The sequence below is a fragment of the Dipodomys merriami genome, unplaced genomic scaffold, assembly GCF_024711535.1.
Source record: "Dipodomys merriami isolate MVZ:Mamm:240054 unplaced genomic scaffold, mDipMer1.0.p SCAF_2, whole genome shotgun sequence".
In the NCBI taxonomy this organism is placed as follows: domain Eukaryota; kingdom Metazoa; phylum Chordata; class Mammalia; order Rodentia; family Heteromyidae; genus Dipodomys; species Dipodomys merriami.
In genome coordinates, this window is record NW_027203381.1 from 13,915,573 (window position 1) to 13,933,685 (window position 18,113).

The 18,113-nt window shown below is 40.4% G+C and overlaps 1 protein-coding gene across 7 annotated transcripts in view; it reads left to right on the forward strand.

The window, feature by feature from the left end:
• The window catches only part of Tcf4 (transcription factor 4), a 355,777-nt gene that overhangs the window by 70,768 nt on the left and 266,896 nt on the right, over positions 1-18,113 (forward strand). Inside the window, exon 1 of one of the 7 annotated variants that reach the window (XM_070029082.1) lies at positions 5,799-5,817. The exons of the other annotated variants lie outside the window; for them this stretch is intronic. Within the exon in view, the coding sequence (XP_069885183.1) occupies positions 5,799-5,817 (19 nt within the window). Of the gene's footprint in view, positions 1-5,798; positions 5,818-18,113 lie in introns of those variants that run through there. 7 annotated transcript variants of the gene reach the window in all.

An 18,113-nucleotide genomic window follows, 5' to 3' on the forward strand; every position in this document is an offset into this window, starting at 1 on the left:
ATAAAACCCAAAATTCCTTCTCCAAAAATTCAGGACTAAGGTTCCTTGGCACAACATTCGTATTCGAAGATATTTAATCCCAGTGGGCCTTTCAGAACCAGTTCTGAGTGGAAGTATGGGCAATGGGCAGTTAATGTATTTCTGAAAGTTTTATATGTAATGATTTATTTCATGTATTTATCATCATTTTCTCACTCATTTTACCAGTTTGATTTTCAGGTCTTCTACTTGGTTGTGGATACTGGTCAGCACTGTGATTGTGTGTGTGTGTGTGTGTGTGTGTGTGTGTGTGTGTGTGTGTGTGTGTGTGTGTGTGTGTGTGTGTGTGTGTGTGTGTGTGTGTGTGTGTGTGTGTGTGTGTGTGTGTGTGTGTGTGTGTGTGTGTGTGTGTGTGTGGTGGTAGTTGTGTGCATGCTCATGTGCGTATGTGTATGCACACCACACCACAGATTTCCTCACACATGCTCAGTAATGGAGTCTGCTGACTATGTCCCTTGGTACCATCATATCTCTGTGGTTTCTTGTCACCACAGGATGCCATCACAATAGTTTGGCAAATGTAAGCATTCATTAAGTTGGTAATATTCAGAGAACATTAACCTAGAGGAAAAGATACAGGAGAAATGTGAGGAGAGATGGAAGATAGAAGAGAGACCCAGTCTTTGAAGAATGATCTTTGATCTTTCAGAAGAGGAATACATATCAAGAGCTTATCTATGTGAAACATAGTCTTTACTTATCTTTGTAGATTATAGTTTGGTCTTGAATAGGAAGGAAAAACCAGGCTTCTACCCAGGGGATTTATATGTTTATGCTAACTCAATTAGTGTTAACAGGCTACCCTTAACACTGGCCTGAAACCCTTCTTGCATATATGGTTTCAAAGAGAATGAAAAGATTTTAGAGTTTCTCCTATTCCTTCCTGTAATGTTTTCAGGGTATCTGGTCTTTGATCCATTTGAAATTGATTCTGGTGCAGGATGATATATAAGGATCTAAGTTTTCTGTGTTTAACCAATTTTGCCAGCACCATTTACTGAAGAGGCTGTTTTTCTTCCATCCTATTTTTTTTTTTTTTGGCTCCCTTATCGAAGATTAGATTGGTATTGGTCTGTGGGTTAATTTCTGGGTCTTCAGTTCTATTCCATTGGTCCTCAAGTCTGTTCTTGTGCCAGTACCAAGCTGTTTTGATTACTATGGCTTTATGGCAGTATTGTTTACCATGGCTAAGATATGGAACCAACCCAGATGTTTCCCAGTAGATGAATGGATCAAGAAAATGTGATATCTATCTATCTATCTATCTATCTATCTATCTATCTATCTATCTATCTATCTATCTATCTATCTATCTATCTATATCTATATCTATCTGTCTATCTATATGAATTCTATGCTTCCATCAGAAAGAACAACACCACCCCATTTGTAAAGAAATGGAAAGACTTGGAAAAAATAATATTAAGTGAAGTAAGCCCGACCCAAAGAAACATGGGTCCCATGGTTTCCCCTCTTTGTAATAAATAGTATATGTCTAGGATAATCCTAGCACATGAGCAGAATATCTCAATAGCTATGTATTTGTGACCATAAAAGATGATGCTAAGTGAAATGAACTCCAAGACATGGACATAAGAGGTTTTTCTTTGTTGTTGTTTTTCATGTACTATGTGATTTCTTTTTTCTTTTGTGTTCCCCCACTCCCCCCATGTTTTATCCCCTGTTGTCACTGTATTTGATTTAGGTACACTGGGTTTTGTATATATGTTTATCTGAATTAGGGAAGGGAAGAGGAACAACAAAATGGGGAGACAAAGGATAAAGGGGGAACTAATGCAACAGCGATACCACAAGACAGTATATTGGAAATGATCAGTACAGGTTTTGGCGGGAGAAGAGGGGAATGGAAAGGAGAAGAAAAATGAGGAGGGGGTAACAAGTTGGACAAGAAATACACTCCCTACTTTACTTATGTAACTATAACCCTTCTGTATATCACCTTGACAATAAAAATTAAAAAAAAATAGAAAAAAAAAACTTAGGACTTGTTATGTAGAGAAAGAAGAACTCTGCTTGTGGATCTGTCTTAAAATTTTGAGATGAACTGTTATTTGTTCTGTAATGTTATTTCTGGAGCAAGTAGTTCTTTTTTTAATAGGAGAAAGTAAAATCATTTTAAAGCTATTAAAGGTAATTGCATTTTCCAAATTTATAGTTGGAAGTCATGGAAATTTACTTTAATGAACTGAAGGATGAATTTATAGTATAAATGGTAGCTTTTAGAGTAGTTAGATATTTACGGAAAAATGATGAGAAGCTATGCACTTTTTGAAAAGTTTTTCAAAAATAGATATTGGCTAGGAAAACTAGACTGTTTTACCATTTGATAAAGCATAGTCTGAATCACTCACACAGACTGTGTGGTACCTAAAGTGTTGTGGAATTAGACATTTCTATGGAGTTGTGCTGTTGATTTTTTATAAATGGCAGAAAGCTGAGGCCTGGAAAGGTTCAAGATCAGCACAGTGTTAAAAAATGAGCTCTTTGTCTTCTACTCTTTATCAAGCCTAGATTTCAGAGAGGCGTGGTCCTAGAGCCCTGGGGAATTGCCAGGCAAGTAAAGGAAGTTTTCTTTTACTGAACTAGGGAGAGATCTGAAGTCTCCAACAGTTGGTGTGGCTGAGTCTCTCCTTGTCAGGTGAAGATTTGTGAACATTTGCATAGGCCAAATGCTTACCCATTAAGGGAACCACTGCCCAATTGAAATCCTAAAGTGGTGGCCTGGTTGCTTCACCAGGGGACTTACCTGATGATAGATGTAGCAGTTAGCTTCCCAGTTTGTTACATTAGTCAGTGACTTGATGATGATCAAAGGCAGTTGCCTTTCCTAATATGCCTTTCAGCAGTGGTCATCACTCCCTCACTGTCCCTTCTGCTCAGTAATGGATTTGCTGGTGGAACTCTCACTAGTTATTTAGAACTTCTTCTCATCTTTCTTATTTCTGAATTTTTAGAATATTCCTTAGTATGATTCTTATGGCACTATATTTTTTAATATCTTTTTTTTTTCTTTTTTGACAGTACTAGTGATTGAACTTAGGGTAGCTTACCTTTTTTTCTTTGATCAGTCATGGGGCTTGGACTCTGGCCTGGGTGCTGTCCCTTAGCTCTTCAACTTAAGGTGAGCCCTCTACCACTTGAGCCACAGTGCCAATTCCGGTTTTCTGGTGGTTAGTTGGAGATAAGAATCTCATGGACTTTCCTGCCCCTGCTGGCTTTGAACCACTGTCCTCAGATCTCAGCCTCCTCAGTAGCTAGGATTCTAGGTGTGAGCCACCAGTGTCCAGCATGCTTACTTAGCCTTCTTGACTATTTCTTTACTACTTTAGGCATACGCAGAGCCTGACTTTTGCTGGTTATTTTGGTGATGAAGTCTCACGGACGTTTCTGCCTGGGATTCGGCTTTGAATTGGAATCCTTGAGGTCTCAGTTCCCATGTTGCTAGGATTAGACACCTGAGCCCCTTGACCACCTGGCTTTCATTGGCGGTTCATTATTCCTTCAACTCCTTATTTTGAAAACATTTTCCAGCACATAACAAAATAAAAAGAAGAAAAAGAAGAAGCTGGGCGCTGGTGGCTCACGCCTGTAATCCTAGCTACTCAAGGAGGCTGAGATCTGAGGATCGCGGTTCAAAGCCAGCCTGGGCAGGAGAGACCGTGAGACTCCTATCTCCAATAAACCACCAGAAAACCGGAAGTGGCGCTGTAGCTCAAGTGGTAGAGCGCTCGCTTTGAGCTGAAGAGCTGAGGGACAGCGCCCAGGCCCAGAGTTCAAGCTCCATGGCCGACAAAAAAAAACAACAACAACAACAAAAAAAACAAAATAAAAAGAAGAGTAGAATCAAGCCTCATGTTCACCTTCAAAAACTACTAGCGTTCTGCTATTTCCAAACCATGATCAAAAGAAAATAACACTGATTTGGGACTCATTGATTTCAGTCCTGAAAGCAGAAGTCAAGCAGTCTTGAAAATGTCCTTCCTGTTCTGTCATTCTTAAAACAGGTACACATATCTATCTCTGTCTAACCTATACATGCACACATGTACACACACACACCCATATATATATAGATATATATACACACACACACATACATATGTATATATCACTACAGAGGAATATATGTATATCTCCATACCTTTATCTCTTCTGATTAAGCTATAAAAGCCTTATTGTGGATCTAATATCATTATATATCATATACTTATATATCATATGTATTTGTCATTTATTATATATATAATTTACTTCATTTGGCCTGCTTGGATTTGAACTTAGGTCTTTGTGCTTGTGAGGCAGATCATCTAGGCTCTTATTAGATTCTTATCCAGAAAGACTGTGTCAATCTGAACTGCTTTTCTCTTAATTAAGAAAGACTGTGTCAATCTGAACTACTTTTCTCTTAATTAAGTTGGTAATCATAAAAGGCCAAGAAGTACATTCTGAGGTCTAAATACTTGTAAAAAATCTTGGTAAGCCGGGTGCTCATGCCTTTTCCTAGCCACTCAGGAGGTTAAGATCTGAGGATAGCGGTTCAAAGCCAGCCCCGGCAGCAAAGTCCCTGAGACTTATCTCCAAATAACCACCAGAAATCCAGAGTGGCTCTGTGGCTCAAGTGGTATAGTGCTCATCTTGAGCTGAAGAGCTCAGGGACAGAGTCCAAGCCCAGAGTGCAAGCCCCATGACTGACTAAAAAAAGTTTTGATAAAATGTTAACTATTTGAAGTTTTTAATCGTTCAGTGTATTTGACTGAATTGATGCTTTATTTGAGAACTTCTGGAATGAGTTTAGAACTTTGTGCTGAAAACATTGGGTACTGTTTGTTTATCCGGCAACGCCAGTCTCTATTTTCACATCCGTATTTTAATCAGATGAAGCTATCACTTTCAGTATATGAAATTTCCAAACTCCAGCATGAGGAATTGAATGAAAACATTTACCTTATTAAAGTAGCATAGGTAAATATTTTTAGCCTCTGAAAGAGCAAAGAAGGCTTTTTTTTGGCTATTAAAATTGCTTTATTACCTAAACCTAGGTTGTAAATCCAAAAATAAAACTAGCATTCTATTAAAATTTCCTGCCCTTCATTGCTTCCAATCGTATAGGAAAGGTATTCAGATGTTGAAAAATAATTTACTTCTTCGTGGTAAAAAATAATATTAAAACTGTATGCATTATATGGAAGTAATACTCAAAAACAGACCTACCCAGACATCAACAGGATATTATTACCCCAAAGAAATGACGACAGTTTGCCAAACTGATGCGTAGAGGAAGGAAATTTACAAACATCTCCAAGAGAGGCATGTTGAGCGGTTGGAGGAAATGAGGCACGTCCTGCTTTTATTGTGCTTATTGGAGTGGGATTCCCAGAAGGCTAACCCAGGCTGTCCTGGGGCCTCTGTTTGGCAAAGATCTTGTTGACTCATATTTTATTTTTGTTTCGTTAAAGGTCTGCTATTGTTCAGATTTCTAATGCAGCTCATAAACACAAGGCTAATATCACTTCCCCTTCTACATGACTGATGCATACAAATAAATGAAAATCTCCCATCACCACCGGCTCTGGTGCTCAAATTTCCACAAAACCTTGATGTGTAACCAGGAAGGCTCCGTGGAAGAAAAGCCCTTTGAAGAGAAATGTCAGCTCATAAACTTTGAAAGTTCATGAAGTTGCATTTCTAAAAAGTTTTAATCATCACATTCGTTGAGCAATCTATCACTTCCTGTTCCTATGGAAGCAAAAAGCAGAGGTAAATATTTATGTAGTTTGTATTTTAAAAGGCTCATCTACTAAAAAGCTTGATCTGTCAGCTTCTGAGTTTTGGGTCCTCAGAAGTTGGATCACAGGACATGGTTGACTAAGGCTCCTTATTACAATGGCGTCTAGATTCAAATGCTTTAAGGTTGGGATTCAGAAGTTTCTTTGATATATCGGAAGTGTTTCTGCACTGGGGCTGGAGCTCAAGATGGTAGAACATTTGTTTTGCATGTATGAAGCTCTGGGTTTGATCAGCTCCCTCCCCCTTGCCCCAATTAGGTTGTACACTTATTCATGGAAAAGGGAATAAGGAATACAGTGAACATTTCTGCTCTTTAAGCTCTTAACTTTTTGTTGTTTCTATCAAAACGACTGAGTGCCAGACAGTGGCATGACTGAGTCAGACTGAGGAGCGGGTTGGGAGTTTTAGGTTATAAATATGTACCCTTGACCTTGAGTCAGAAGAAGTGATGTGGTTGCTGTCAGCATTATTCACTGAGTAATGCTGTGTATGGACCATGGGTGGAAGAGTTGGCTGGGGCTTAGTAGAAATTTAAAGGGGACAAACATGAAAGGGAAATACTGTGCGTGAAAGTGGAAGGCAAGCGTTGGCTAAAAATCTTTGTTCTCGCTTTCATTTCTTGCAGTTTTTCTTAAGGATTATTACATTAGATAATGTCTTTCAGCCATTTTCCTGTATGAAAAATTAAAATAAAAAGTTATTCTTTCAACTCTTCCAGCTTGCTTCAGGGTAAAGCTAGTGGCTGATTATCAAAGGAATTTTCCTGGCTGGAGTCCTAACTGTTGAAGTTCCTCTACCACTTCTTTTATTTTTGGCCCAGTTACCACCCCCCCCTCGAACCCCCTTTCCCCGTAGTATCTAGCTTTACAGAATTCCTAAGGGAGATAAAGTTTGGAGACCCTGTAAGGCTCTGAAGGTATTTGTGAGGCAAGGTTTTGAGGAATGCTTCAAATAGAGAAGTCCTCTCCCCCTCCTTTTCTATAAGGCAAAAAAGCTGAGACACGGGGAACTAACTCCCCATGTTGCATTAATCTGGTTTCACCCCTGATGTACAGAGCTGCTTTTGAATGATGTGTACAGTGCCACCCTGCTTTGAAAAAGTGATTTGGGGGACATTTTCTGTATACTATGTTGTTAGAGGTGACTTAGATTTTTTTTGGGGGGGTCCGGTTGTGGGGCCTGAACTCTGGGCCTGGGTGCTGTCCCTCAGCTCTTTAGCTCAAGGCTAGCGCTCTACCAGTTGAGCCACAGCACCACTTCCAGCTTTTTTCTTTTTGCTTATGTGGTGCTGAGGAATCGAACCCAGGGTCTCATGCATACAAGGCAAGTGCTCCACCACTGAGCCACCTTCCCAGCCCCGACATTAGATATTTTGACTGAAGTTTTCTTTCTTTTTCTTTTTGGTACGTTTTTAAATTGTAAAAATGCTGTACAGGGGTTACAGTTACGTGAGCAAGGTAATGAGCATTGTTGTCTTCTCCTTCGTTTTCCCCTACCATCCCTTGCCTCCCACCTTGACTGAAGTTTTCTACCCAGTGAATTGTCAGCACATCATGACACAGACATCTGGAGGTAGTGGTTGTGAAGACTGCCTGTGTGTATGTGTGTGTGTGTGTGTGTATGCATGCGCACGCTTGTGTGCATGTGCACATGTGTGCATGTGTAGGTTTTACTTTTGCTTGTTTTAAAGTTAACTCTAGGTTTTTTGTTTGTTTGTTTGTGAGGCTTGAACTCAGGGCCTGGGCATTGTCCCTGAGCTCTGTTTTGCTCAAGGCTAATGCTCTACCACTTTGTTTTTTGTGTTCTTTTTTGTTGTTGTTTGTGTTTTTTTTTTTTTTTTTCTTTTTGAGTGATTAATTGGAGATAAGTCTCACTGAGACTTTTGTGCCTGGTCTGCCTTTGTACCTCGATCCTCAGATCTTAGCCTGCTGAGTAGCTAAGATTACAGGTGTAAGCCACAGATACCCGGCTTGTAGTTTTTTATGTAGAGAATGCCCACATTTTGGGGATATATTTGGCTACCAATATCATCTAAAAATAGGTGTTCTAACGTTTTATTAGGAAAATCTAGATGTGGAGACAGTAAGTTGTCAAGTAATATTTGTATATCCAGAAAAATATGTTTTATTTCTATTTAATCTGGTGTTTAGGCATGCAAGAATCAGTAACCTGAACTCAGTTCAAGCAACTCATTGGACTCCAGAGCAATGGAGTAATTTTCCTGTTGTAAATATATTAAACTTGAATAAAGTAATGAACTTGTCCTATGCTTTTTAGAGAGATTTACTCTCATGATTACTTCAGGTAATCTGCTCAACAGTTAGCCAAAATCAGTTTAAATTTCGCTGTGATTTACCCACGTCACACATGATGTTTGAAGGTAAGCATTTTTCTTAAATGGAAAAGTGGAGCTCCTTGCATATCATGTCCTGTGGTTTGTTATTTGCAGTCTGTTATTAAGAATTCCCAGGAATAAAAGCGATATGTAGCATTAGTGTTCACTGTACAGATTTCTGGTATTTTCTAATTAGAGAACAGGTGTGAACTGGGAAGGGCTGCTTTCAAATCTCAGCCCCATCACTGTTCCCTGGAATCTGGGGCAATATAGTTACTGCCATTTCTTTGTGAGATGAGAACGCTGGAAATGCCTACTTCCTCTGGCTGAGGGAATTAAATGAGTTACTGCATGGAAAGGCACTGAGAACAGTGCTTGGCTCATGGCAGTAACTGCTCATGAGAGTGTTCAGTAGGATTAAAAGAGAGAAGAAAAAATACCCAATGGGGCCATTCTTGGTTATCTTTAGAAATAATGATTGCATTTGAAATTCAACAAAATACTGACGTTCAAACATCATTCTCAGATGTGGTGGCAGAATGGCTATGCTAGGAATATCAGGAATGGTAGTGAAAAGAAAGTAGTAGACTTGTTCACCATATTGTAGATCAGTTGGTGTCCCCAAGGGATTTTCCTCCCTTCCTCTTACCTTCCTTCCCCTACTTCCTCTTTTTTCCCTCCCTCCCTCCTTCCCTCCCTCCCCCCTCCCTCCCTCCCTCCCTCCCTGCATTCCCTTGTCTTGAACTCAAGGTCTGGCACTAGCTTGGCTTTCTTGCTTAGGTGGCATTCTGTTACCAGCCTATGGGGGTTTTATTGTTGTTGTTTGTTGTTATTGTTTTTGTTTTTTCATTACTGGAGATGACTTCTCAAGAAATTTTCAACCTGGTTGGCTTTGAACCGCAGTCTTCTAGGTCCCAGCACCCTGAGTAACTATGATTGCAGGTGCAAGCCCCCAGTGCCTGGTAGAAGCCCAACATTTTCTAAAGATGCTCTCAGTTGCACTGAACGAGTTTGCAGTTGGGTGTACCAGGTATTAAGAGGGTCTACAGGCATTTTGGTGGGGGCTGTAGGAGAAGACTTGGGAGTACATTATGCTGTCTGGAAACAATATTTCTAACCCCCCAGCAATGATTAAAAACCTATCTGGTCTTTAAGTAAATTTTAGATTCAAGGATTTTTTCCCATCAGAATCTAAATTCTTTGAACCCAGAGCAAGCTTTCCCTACTCTCAGCTGCTTAAAGAGAGGTTGCACAGGGAGCAGCTTTGGAACTCAGTACAACTGACTTAGGTCCGGTTGTTCTTACCAAGGAGAGACATGCAGTTTGTACTAGTTGGTACTTTTTGTTGTTGTATTTTGGTTCCAGTCTTGGTCTTGAATTCTGTGACTCCTGGGTGTTTGTCCTTGAGCTATTTTTTTTTTTTCTTTCTCAAGGCTAGCATTCTACCACTTGAACTTCACTTCTTGGCCCCCCCCCCCCCCACTCCCACTTTTGAGTGGTTTATTGGAGATAAGAGTCAGATGAACTTTCCTGCCTAGGCTGGCTTCGAACAGTGATCCTTAGCTAGGATTACAAGCTTGAGCCACTGGGCACTTTTGCAGTAAACATAAGATCAAACCTGCTCTTGACACTAGTGGCTGTGTCTCAGAGCATGGACCAGATCTGAATTTGGGGATTTGAAAGTCAACTCACCACATTTACTTACTGGTACTTCTTGCTATTTCTCAGTTTGCTGATCCACACAGTGGGTAAAGAAATTTCATAGACATTAATTAGCCATTAAGTGTGTCTTTTTTTCCTTATAATTTGCCTACGAGTACCTGGCATATGTGAGCTATAATAATTGTTATTAACAGTTATATTGTAGCTATTATTTTATTGTTAATAGTGATAAAATAATCTATATTATTTTGACACATTTTAGCTTGCTATCCAGCAGATGACAGTAAAATGGTGTCTCTGTGGTGGAGTAGGATTCCTTAATTATCGACGGAAATTGGGGCCATAAATCATTGAACATCTTGCTTCATTTTTGTGTGAATTATTTGGATTGACTAAGTGCTCTTGGTGCCGGGCTGGGTTACCATCTGCTGTGTTCTGCCTCCATAGGTCAGGTTCGTTCTCCTAGGGAGTGGTGAGGTGGAAAAAAAAATGCCAATAACCCAACTCCAAAATGTATCCTGACTGTCGGGTTCACATTTATAGGACAGTTTTATTGCTGTAGGTAAGACGGATAACTGGGCATGATTCCAGCCTCTTGGCAGTTTTCCTTTTTCAAGGTACTAATATTAGGATTAGCATGTTGTTTAAAAGCCATTGCCTTTCTGCACCTTATAATTGCTTGTTCTTGAGGGAGGCTTGGAACATTTGAATTACAGGTTTCCTGCCAAATTGAGAGAGGATGTCTCTTTTATTTTAATACTTTGATTGGTTTTTAAAGTTGGTTCTGTGGTCCATGTTGCCAATAGACTAAACAAGTTCGAGGCAGAGTGAGCACGGCATGTGAGGGCAGATGCGGGGCCGGGTGGTGAATGCGTGGCATGGATGCTAGAGCTCTTTGTCAGTTGGGTTGTTGGTGTGCTTTGCTTATTTTTTATATCCATACCCATGTTTGGTTATCTAGGAGTGCCTCTTAATAGGTATTTTTAATACTACTTTTTTTTTTCTTTTTCTACCAGTACTGACGCTTGAACTCAGGGACTCACATTCTCCCTTAGCTTTTTCTCTGAAGTCTGATGTTCTGCCGCTTGAACCATAACTCCATTCTGGCCTCCTTTCAAGTGCTAAGAATCTCCTATTTGTCTGTGTAGACTAGCTTTGGACTGTGATCCTCAGGTCTCACTCAGCTTTTGGCATAGTTTGGATTATAGGCACAAACCACCCACACCTGACTTCTGTTCATTGTTTTAAAAATCAATCCTTGGTAGTTTAAAATTGTATAGAAAGAGTGAAATTGTTTAATGATATGACTATAGTAAATAAGCATGGTGTTAGCACTTACCAGTGATGATGATGACGTATTGCTACTTGTATTCTGATTTTTGTAGCATTTGAAGAAATCCTGGTGCTGCAGAATATTCTTTCTGACTGTGAGTGTGAAATTCAGTTAGGCTGTGGGCCTGGTGGCTCATGCCTGTGTGGTCCTCGCTGTAGCTACCCAGGAGACTGAGATCCAGAGGATTACACTTTGAGGCCAGCCCAGTGAAAAAAATCTGTGAGATTACTTTCAAAATAAGCAAAAAGCAGGGCTAGAGAGGTGGCTTGAGCGGTAGACACCAAGAAAGAAAAGGAAGCAGTGCCAACATGAGTCTTTTGAGTTCAAGGCCAAAAAACAAATAGGAAAGAAGGAAAAGATGGCGGGAGGGAGTAAAGAGGGGAGGGAGGAAGGAAGGGAGGGAGGGAGGGAAGGAAGGAATGGAGGGAGGGAGGGAAGGAAGGAAGGAAGGAAGGAAGGAAGGAAGGAAGGAAGGAAGGAAGAAAGAAAGAGAAATAATTCTGTCTTATTGCTGGATGCTGGTGGCTCATGTCTCTGATCCTAGCTACTCAGGAGGCTGAGATCTGAGGATCACATTTTGAATCCAGCCCAGACAGGAAAGTCTGTGAGTCTCTTGTCTTCAGTTAACCACCAGAAAACCAGGAATGGTATTTTTAGTTCATCCTTACCATGAGTCTTGGGCTCACTGGTTTGTGAAATCTTGGGAGAAACTCATAGTTTCTTCCAAAAGCCCACTCAGTATCTTCCTGTAATTGTTATGAGGGTTCAGGATGTAGACAAGGTTGGAAATGGTTTAATCATAGATCCTCAGCAGACGTGAGTTCTCTTTTTCTCCCATGTGACATTTCTTGACTTTTTAGAAATTAGACTTCATGAGAACAACATTGATAAATTCATGCACTTATTCTTGATTCTTGCTACCTCAACAGATGATCAGTGTGTTATGGAATGAATACATATAGAGAGAAGACTGCATGAATAAGTGTATTAGTGAAAGGTGAAATCTATTCTGCTATCCCCTACTTTGTGCTATAGGTTAAGCCTATATGATCTACTCATTGTCTAATGAAACTGCATTTCTTAGCACTTGTATAAGTTGGCGTGAAGCATGTGGTACTTGAGGTAGTTATTCTCTATATGTTGGTAGAGCTAGTGATTTCTTTCTGGGAGGGCCACTGAGACCTCTGTTTGATCTGTATGCTGTTGCTACTATCTGTGACCTTGGCCTAGACAAAATTACTGTCCTTAGGGTCAGTTTATTTATTCACATCTGGGGGAGAGAGTTCCTGTGCTGTCTCTTCTTATGTTGTTTTGGCAAATGAATGAAATTGTATAAGAAATTCTGTTCACTTTGTATAAAGACAGGTGGTGGTGGTAATGCTAGCAATAGAGGTGGTGGTAGTGGTGATGATGATGATACCCCAAATAAGGAGAATTCAGACTGACTTTATGACTTTTTCATCTGGGATGTCAGGGAATATGTCACAATCATTAAAAAAATTATATCCACTGAATTATATTGGGCTAGTAAATAAATCTTCAGAGTCTAAAACTAAACTATTTGGCTTCTAAAGCTCACTCTTACTTTAGAAATATGTTGTTAAGAAATCACCTCACGGGCTGGGAAGGTGGCTCAGTGGTAGAGCACTTGTCTTGCATGCCTGAGGCCCTGGGTTCGATTCCTCAGCACCACATAAGCAAAAAGAAAAAAGTGGAAGTGGCACTGTGGCTCAAGTGGTAGAGTGCTAGCCTTGAGCTGAGGAGCTGAGGGACAGCGCCCAAGCCTAGAGTTCAGACCTCACGACCGGACCTCCCCCCCCCCCAAAAAAAAAAATCACCTCAAATGAGGATCCTTGAAATTATTCTGTGCCTCACTAATATCTCAGGTAGTTCAAATAAAAAATAGACCTTCTAAATGAATAAAGGTAAATGAAAAGTAATTAATATCCATTGGTAATGAGGTGGCACACACCAAGAGGCAACAGTAGACATTTGTTCAGAATTTGAAATGTTTCCATGGAATCAAAACATTCCACTGTAGGGTTGAACATCTGAAGATGCCTACTTTCAAGCCGCCTGTTAAGATGAAGTTAATATTCATTTTACATATCCTGCTTGAAAGCTCTTATGTTGTGAACTTTTCCTGTCTATTAAGAATAGCGTTTTAGGGAAAAAAATCCACAACTTGTGTGTAACTTGCATGTAAATTCCTTTCCTTGTATATAGTCATTTCTTCTTTATGAAGACTATAACATGTTTCCTGTATGCCATTTATAAAGCCATTGGTCATGGTTTTCAAAGTTATAATCTGGCTTTGTAATTAGCACCTTGAAAGGCATCCTAAGACTAGTAGCAAAAGGATAAATTGTGACTTGGGTGTTTTCAATGTGTGTGTGATCATTTATTGACTGCTGCTTTTTCTGCTTATCAAGGACGATCCAAACTTCTAATCCTGACTTCTTACTCTACTATGTTGTCTTTTCAATGTCAGTCTTAGTAAGATCATGCTCAAGGTAGTATATAACTTTAGATATCAAATACGGGGATAATTAGAATTCAGCGACATAGATTTAGTGACATCATGGATTGTTAACATCTAACTCATTTGTGAGGGTAACCTTTACAATTTATACATCCCTTTTGCCTGGTTTTTTTTTTTTTTTTGACATAGGGAGTTTGTCAGTTCATCTGCAAATCATGCAGGGAAATTAGTTACAGGGTTCTGACTGTTGAAGTCTTGTTAAACACAATTTTTGAGTTCTTATTTATGCGTGGCCATTTTTTTTTCTTCCCACTACATTGTGTGGCTGGGGTGGGGGTCTTCTGGATGGGGTGGCTCACAATTCCCAGAGCCTCTTTCCCCCCTCTGTTGGAAGGAGCCGCAGCTGAAGTCAGCCTTTGCTTTTATGATAGGGGGATGTGGTGGAATCAAAGCCAGCCGGATGAAAGCTCGAAAGCTTCCTGTTTCCAGCTGTTTTCCTCAGCAAAGATTTTTTTTTTCCCTTCCAAAGATGATGCTTCCTTTCAAGGGGTTTTTAATCTGCAAACTGTTTCCTCAGTTTATTTCACTGCAGTAAAATGTGTTCCCTTTAGGTCATATCTGTCTCTTTTAAAACCCAACCTGTCCTTTTCAGTGTTGTTAGTTGCTACTCAAAAGAACAGACGTGATTTATGAAGTCCCTTTAAGGACGACAAAGACCAACAAACCTTGTACCACTGGAGTTTTATTTATTTACTTATTTTTGATGGCTTTATTTTCATTTATGAAAAATTTTAGATGTCAGAAAGACATTGGAAACTCTATTAATTTGTAAACACAACAGTTAAAAGTGAAAATACGTTGTTATGGCCTTAAGGTTTGTTGTTGTTTTTTCCTCCTGAATTTAGTATAATGATATTTAATTTGTTTCATGTAAATGCTAAAAATTAAAATGAAAGCACTGGAAACTGCAGAAATGCTAAAATGAATATTAAGAGAAGTTTGATTTATGAAAAAGCGAGGTGGATGAAGTCTGTCTTTTTAAAAAAGTGATAGTTAATGACTTTTAGCGTGGTTGTTGCTTCTTGTTTTATAAATGCTGCTTTTTTTAGGGGAATAAATGCAATATAAAAACGAAGCCTCAATCCCTCATTAAACATAATCTAAAATTATTAACTAGATTCACCCATTTCTTGGGTCTTCTAGGTTTCGTCGAGGTTAATGCTTCTCATCATGACACATCAACTTGTATTTGAGTGAGCCACACTTTCAGTCAGTGAACAGCAGTGTGAATGAAACTTTTCCTGTCATTGTCTCCTTTCACAAATGTCCTTTTTTACCTCCTGTGTGAGGGGGTGTGTGGAAGACCTGCCAGCCAGGGGTTCCATCCCCATCCTTGCCTGTTATTGGAGCTAATTCTTTGTGAAATAATGAAGCCGGTGGCATATGGGGGAGAAGCACCTCATTTCGTTTCCACTTTAAAGCTAACTCTAACATATGCTTTTGAATTGAAGTGGGGGTCCCAAATGCCAATACACTATTAGAAGAATTAAACACTTTTTCAAAAACTTCCCCCCTTAAACCCAACTCCTGTTGGCCACTCCCTTGGGGGTGAGGGGCTGATCACACCGAAAAACACGAGCACTGCCTATTTATCTGTAGTGCTTAATAGAGAGCGATGAAAAAAAATGGCAATTAACATATTCAGACAGAAAATCATCCTGGCTGAATGACTCATTAAATAGTCGTATAAACAGGATGTGCTGAAATGAACTGGTACAAAATTTAGTTTCATTGGTCTTTTCAGCACACCAGTGCTCATTATCAGCATTTAAGAAGCAGACTTGTGGGTGCTTAGAGGACACTTAAATTTCTTTTCTCTTTATTTTTTTCTTAAATACTTTTCCCTTCCTCCACTCCTTTCCCTTGCCATTCCTAATTCTCTGGCATGCTCATATTACTCGTCTAAACATGAACCATGTTGCTGGAAACCAACCAAGTTAGGGGTTAGAACTCCCCAGTTGTGTCTGGACCAGTGGTTGTTAACCCCACAGCTGACAATCCAAATGTACTTCAAGAGTGAGTGTGTGTGTGTGTATGTGTGTGTGTCTGTTTTAAATACATCAGACAACCCTGACCATCATTTCCGGGGATTCTAATTCACTAAGTCTGGGTTGTAGCCTGGGAATCTGTATTTTCATGAAAGGTCCTGGTGGGACTTGGACAGCCAGCCAGGCTATCAAGAATGACTGATTTGTGTCACCTCCTGGTAAAACTCTCTTGCCAGGTATATGATGGATGGCCATCTGGCCTCGGTCTCACAGTGGTTAGTGGTATTGGCTGTACTTTACAATCATCTGGGGAGCTAGGTGGCAAATATGGAGGTGTGACCTCCATTCTCAATCCCACTGGGGAGTTTGAAAAGCCTTCCTTGGTCGTTGGTTCTGATGTAGTCAGGTGTGAGCCCTGCTATCTTGTGTGAGCAGATGTTGTTAGACTTTTCTGGGAAAGTCTTTTCTAGTTTTCTTTTACAAGGTGCTGTATCCTGTACTGAAACACCCTGCTCTGTCGCTGTTTCTCTCTCTAAACACGAACATTCCATTTGAGCCTGCTGCCTCTCTGATGGTTTGCAGCATCCTCCAGTACCCCCTTCTCAGGTGGGAATGCCAGGCTCTGTTCTCATGATATGGCAGATTCCCATTTCTTGCTACCTGAGTACCACAGCTGTGATGTGCAGATGTGTTGATGTAGCGTTAGCACCCACAAAGGCTGAGTAATAAGGAGGAAGAACAATTCAGCAAAGAAAGAGTATCTATCTTTTGAGTCCCCGTATACTCCAGGAAAACGTCTAAACAAACAAGTTGATGCTTTAGCAAGTTGTGACATTAAGTTTGGAGACTTTCATTACACTGACTAATATTTGTATTTCTTGGGCATGTACTGTATAAAACAGGATGACATCAGCCCCTCCTTTGAAGATCCTAAAATCAAACAAACACACCTTCCCCACTTCAAGGGACAGAGGAGAAATTTTCACAAGCGTAATCTTGTAGGTAGGCATCTGAACTGTATTTCCAGCCGCCTAAATGTCTTTGAGCTCTCCCTAGCTTGGAAGAATTTTAACAAATAGAAAAGAACTACATCTCTTCATGCTGCTCATTCACAGGAAAAAAACATCTTGCCTCCGGAGGAGTTCTCTTCCTCTTCCTCTGTCACCTCTAGATGCTCTTGAAGTTTCTGAGAGAGAGAGAGAGAGAGTGCTCTTTTCAGGCACCAAGGAGGTGATTAAGCTGATGGTAAAAGTGGGCAGTAGGCTGAGCCACTGAGGTCTAGGTGTCAAACTTACTTCCAGCTGGTAGAAGAAAAGTCAGTTTGCCAGTTTTCTTCCTTAAGGAGGATGTCAAAAGAAGAGACGGATTTCATGGAGTTAAATTTTTTTTTTTTTGGTCACTCGTGGGGCCTGAACTCTGGGCCTGGGCACTGTCCCTCAGCTCTTCAGCTCAAGGCTGGCGCTCTACCACTTGAGCTACAGAGCCATTTCCAGCCTTTTCTGTTTATGTGGTACTGAGGAATCAAATTTAGGACCTCAAGCATGCAAGGCAAGCAGTCTACCACTGAGCTACCTTCCCAGCCCACTTAAATTTTTAAAAAATATTTTGTGTGAGAGTCTATGATAAACCCCAAATGTGTGTGTGTGTGTGTGTGTGTGTGTGTGTGTGTGTGTGTGTGTGCGTGTGCATGTATGTGTGCTTTTTTGTCAGTCCTGAGGCTTGAACTCAGGGTCTTGGTGCTGTCCCTGAGCTTTTTGGCTCAAGGCTAGCGCTCTACCACTTTGAGCCACAGCAGCATTTCCAGTTTTCTGGTGGTTAATTGGAGATGAGTCTCTCTCATAGACTTTCCTTCTACAACTGGCTTTTAACCATCGATCTTCAGATCTCGTCTCCTGAGTAGCTAGGATTACAGGCCTGAACCACTAGCCCCTGACTTATATATGGACTTTTGAAGAGATGAGGTCTAGAGAGGTTCCCTCTACAAAGAGTGCCTTGGCCATTATACTAGTGGATATCAGGATTGTCTGGTCTATGGTTGTATGTCAAGAGCACTTGGTTGCCCATGAATGGAGATGGTCTTGTTTTAGGGTCCAGTAGCTGAAGGATGAGCAAGGAAGATTATGCAAGGTCACTGACCTACACCTGGATGAGACTTGAGTGTGACCAGTTCCTTTAGCATTGCACCTTAGCAAGTGCTCTAACAGCTTCTCTCTGTTCTTACCCTAGAAAGAGTAGAAACAGTAGGGAGAAGCCTAGGTAATGTGGGCCTTTAAATCTTTGTGGTATATAATTTTCTAGTAAAGAGCCTCATTGCAAAATAAGTTGGTGTAGCCTCCCAGGGAAGGAAATACTTGTGTGACTGACAGGCAGGCAGCATCCGTGGCCACGTGGGTCACCCTGGTGGAG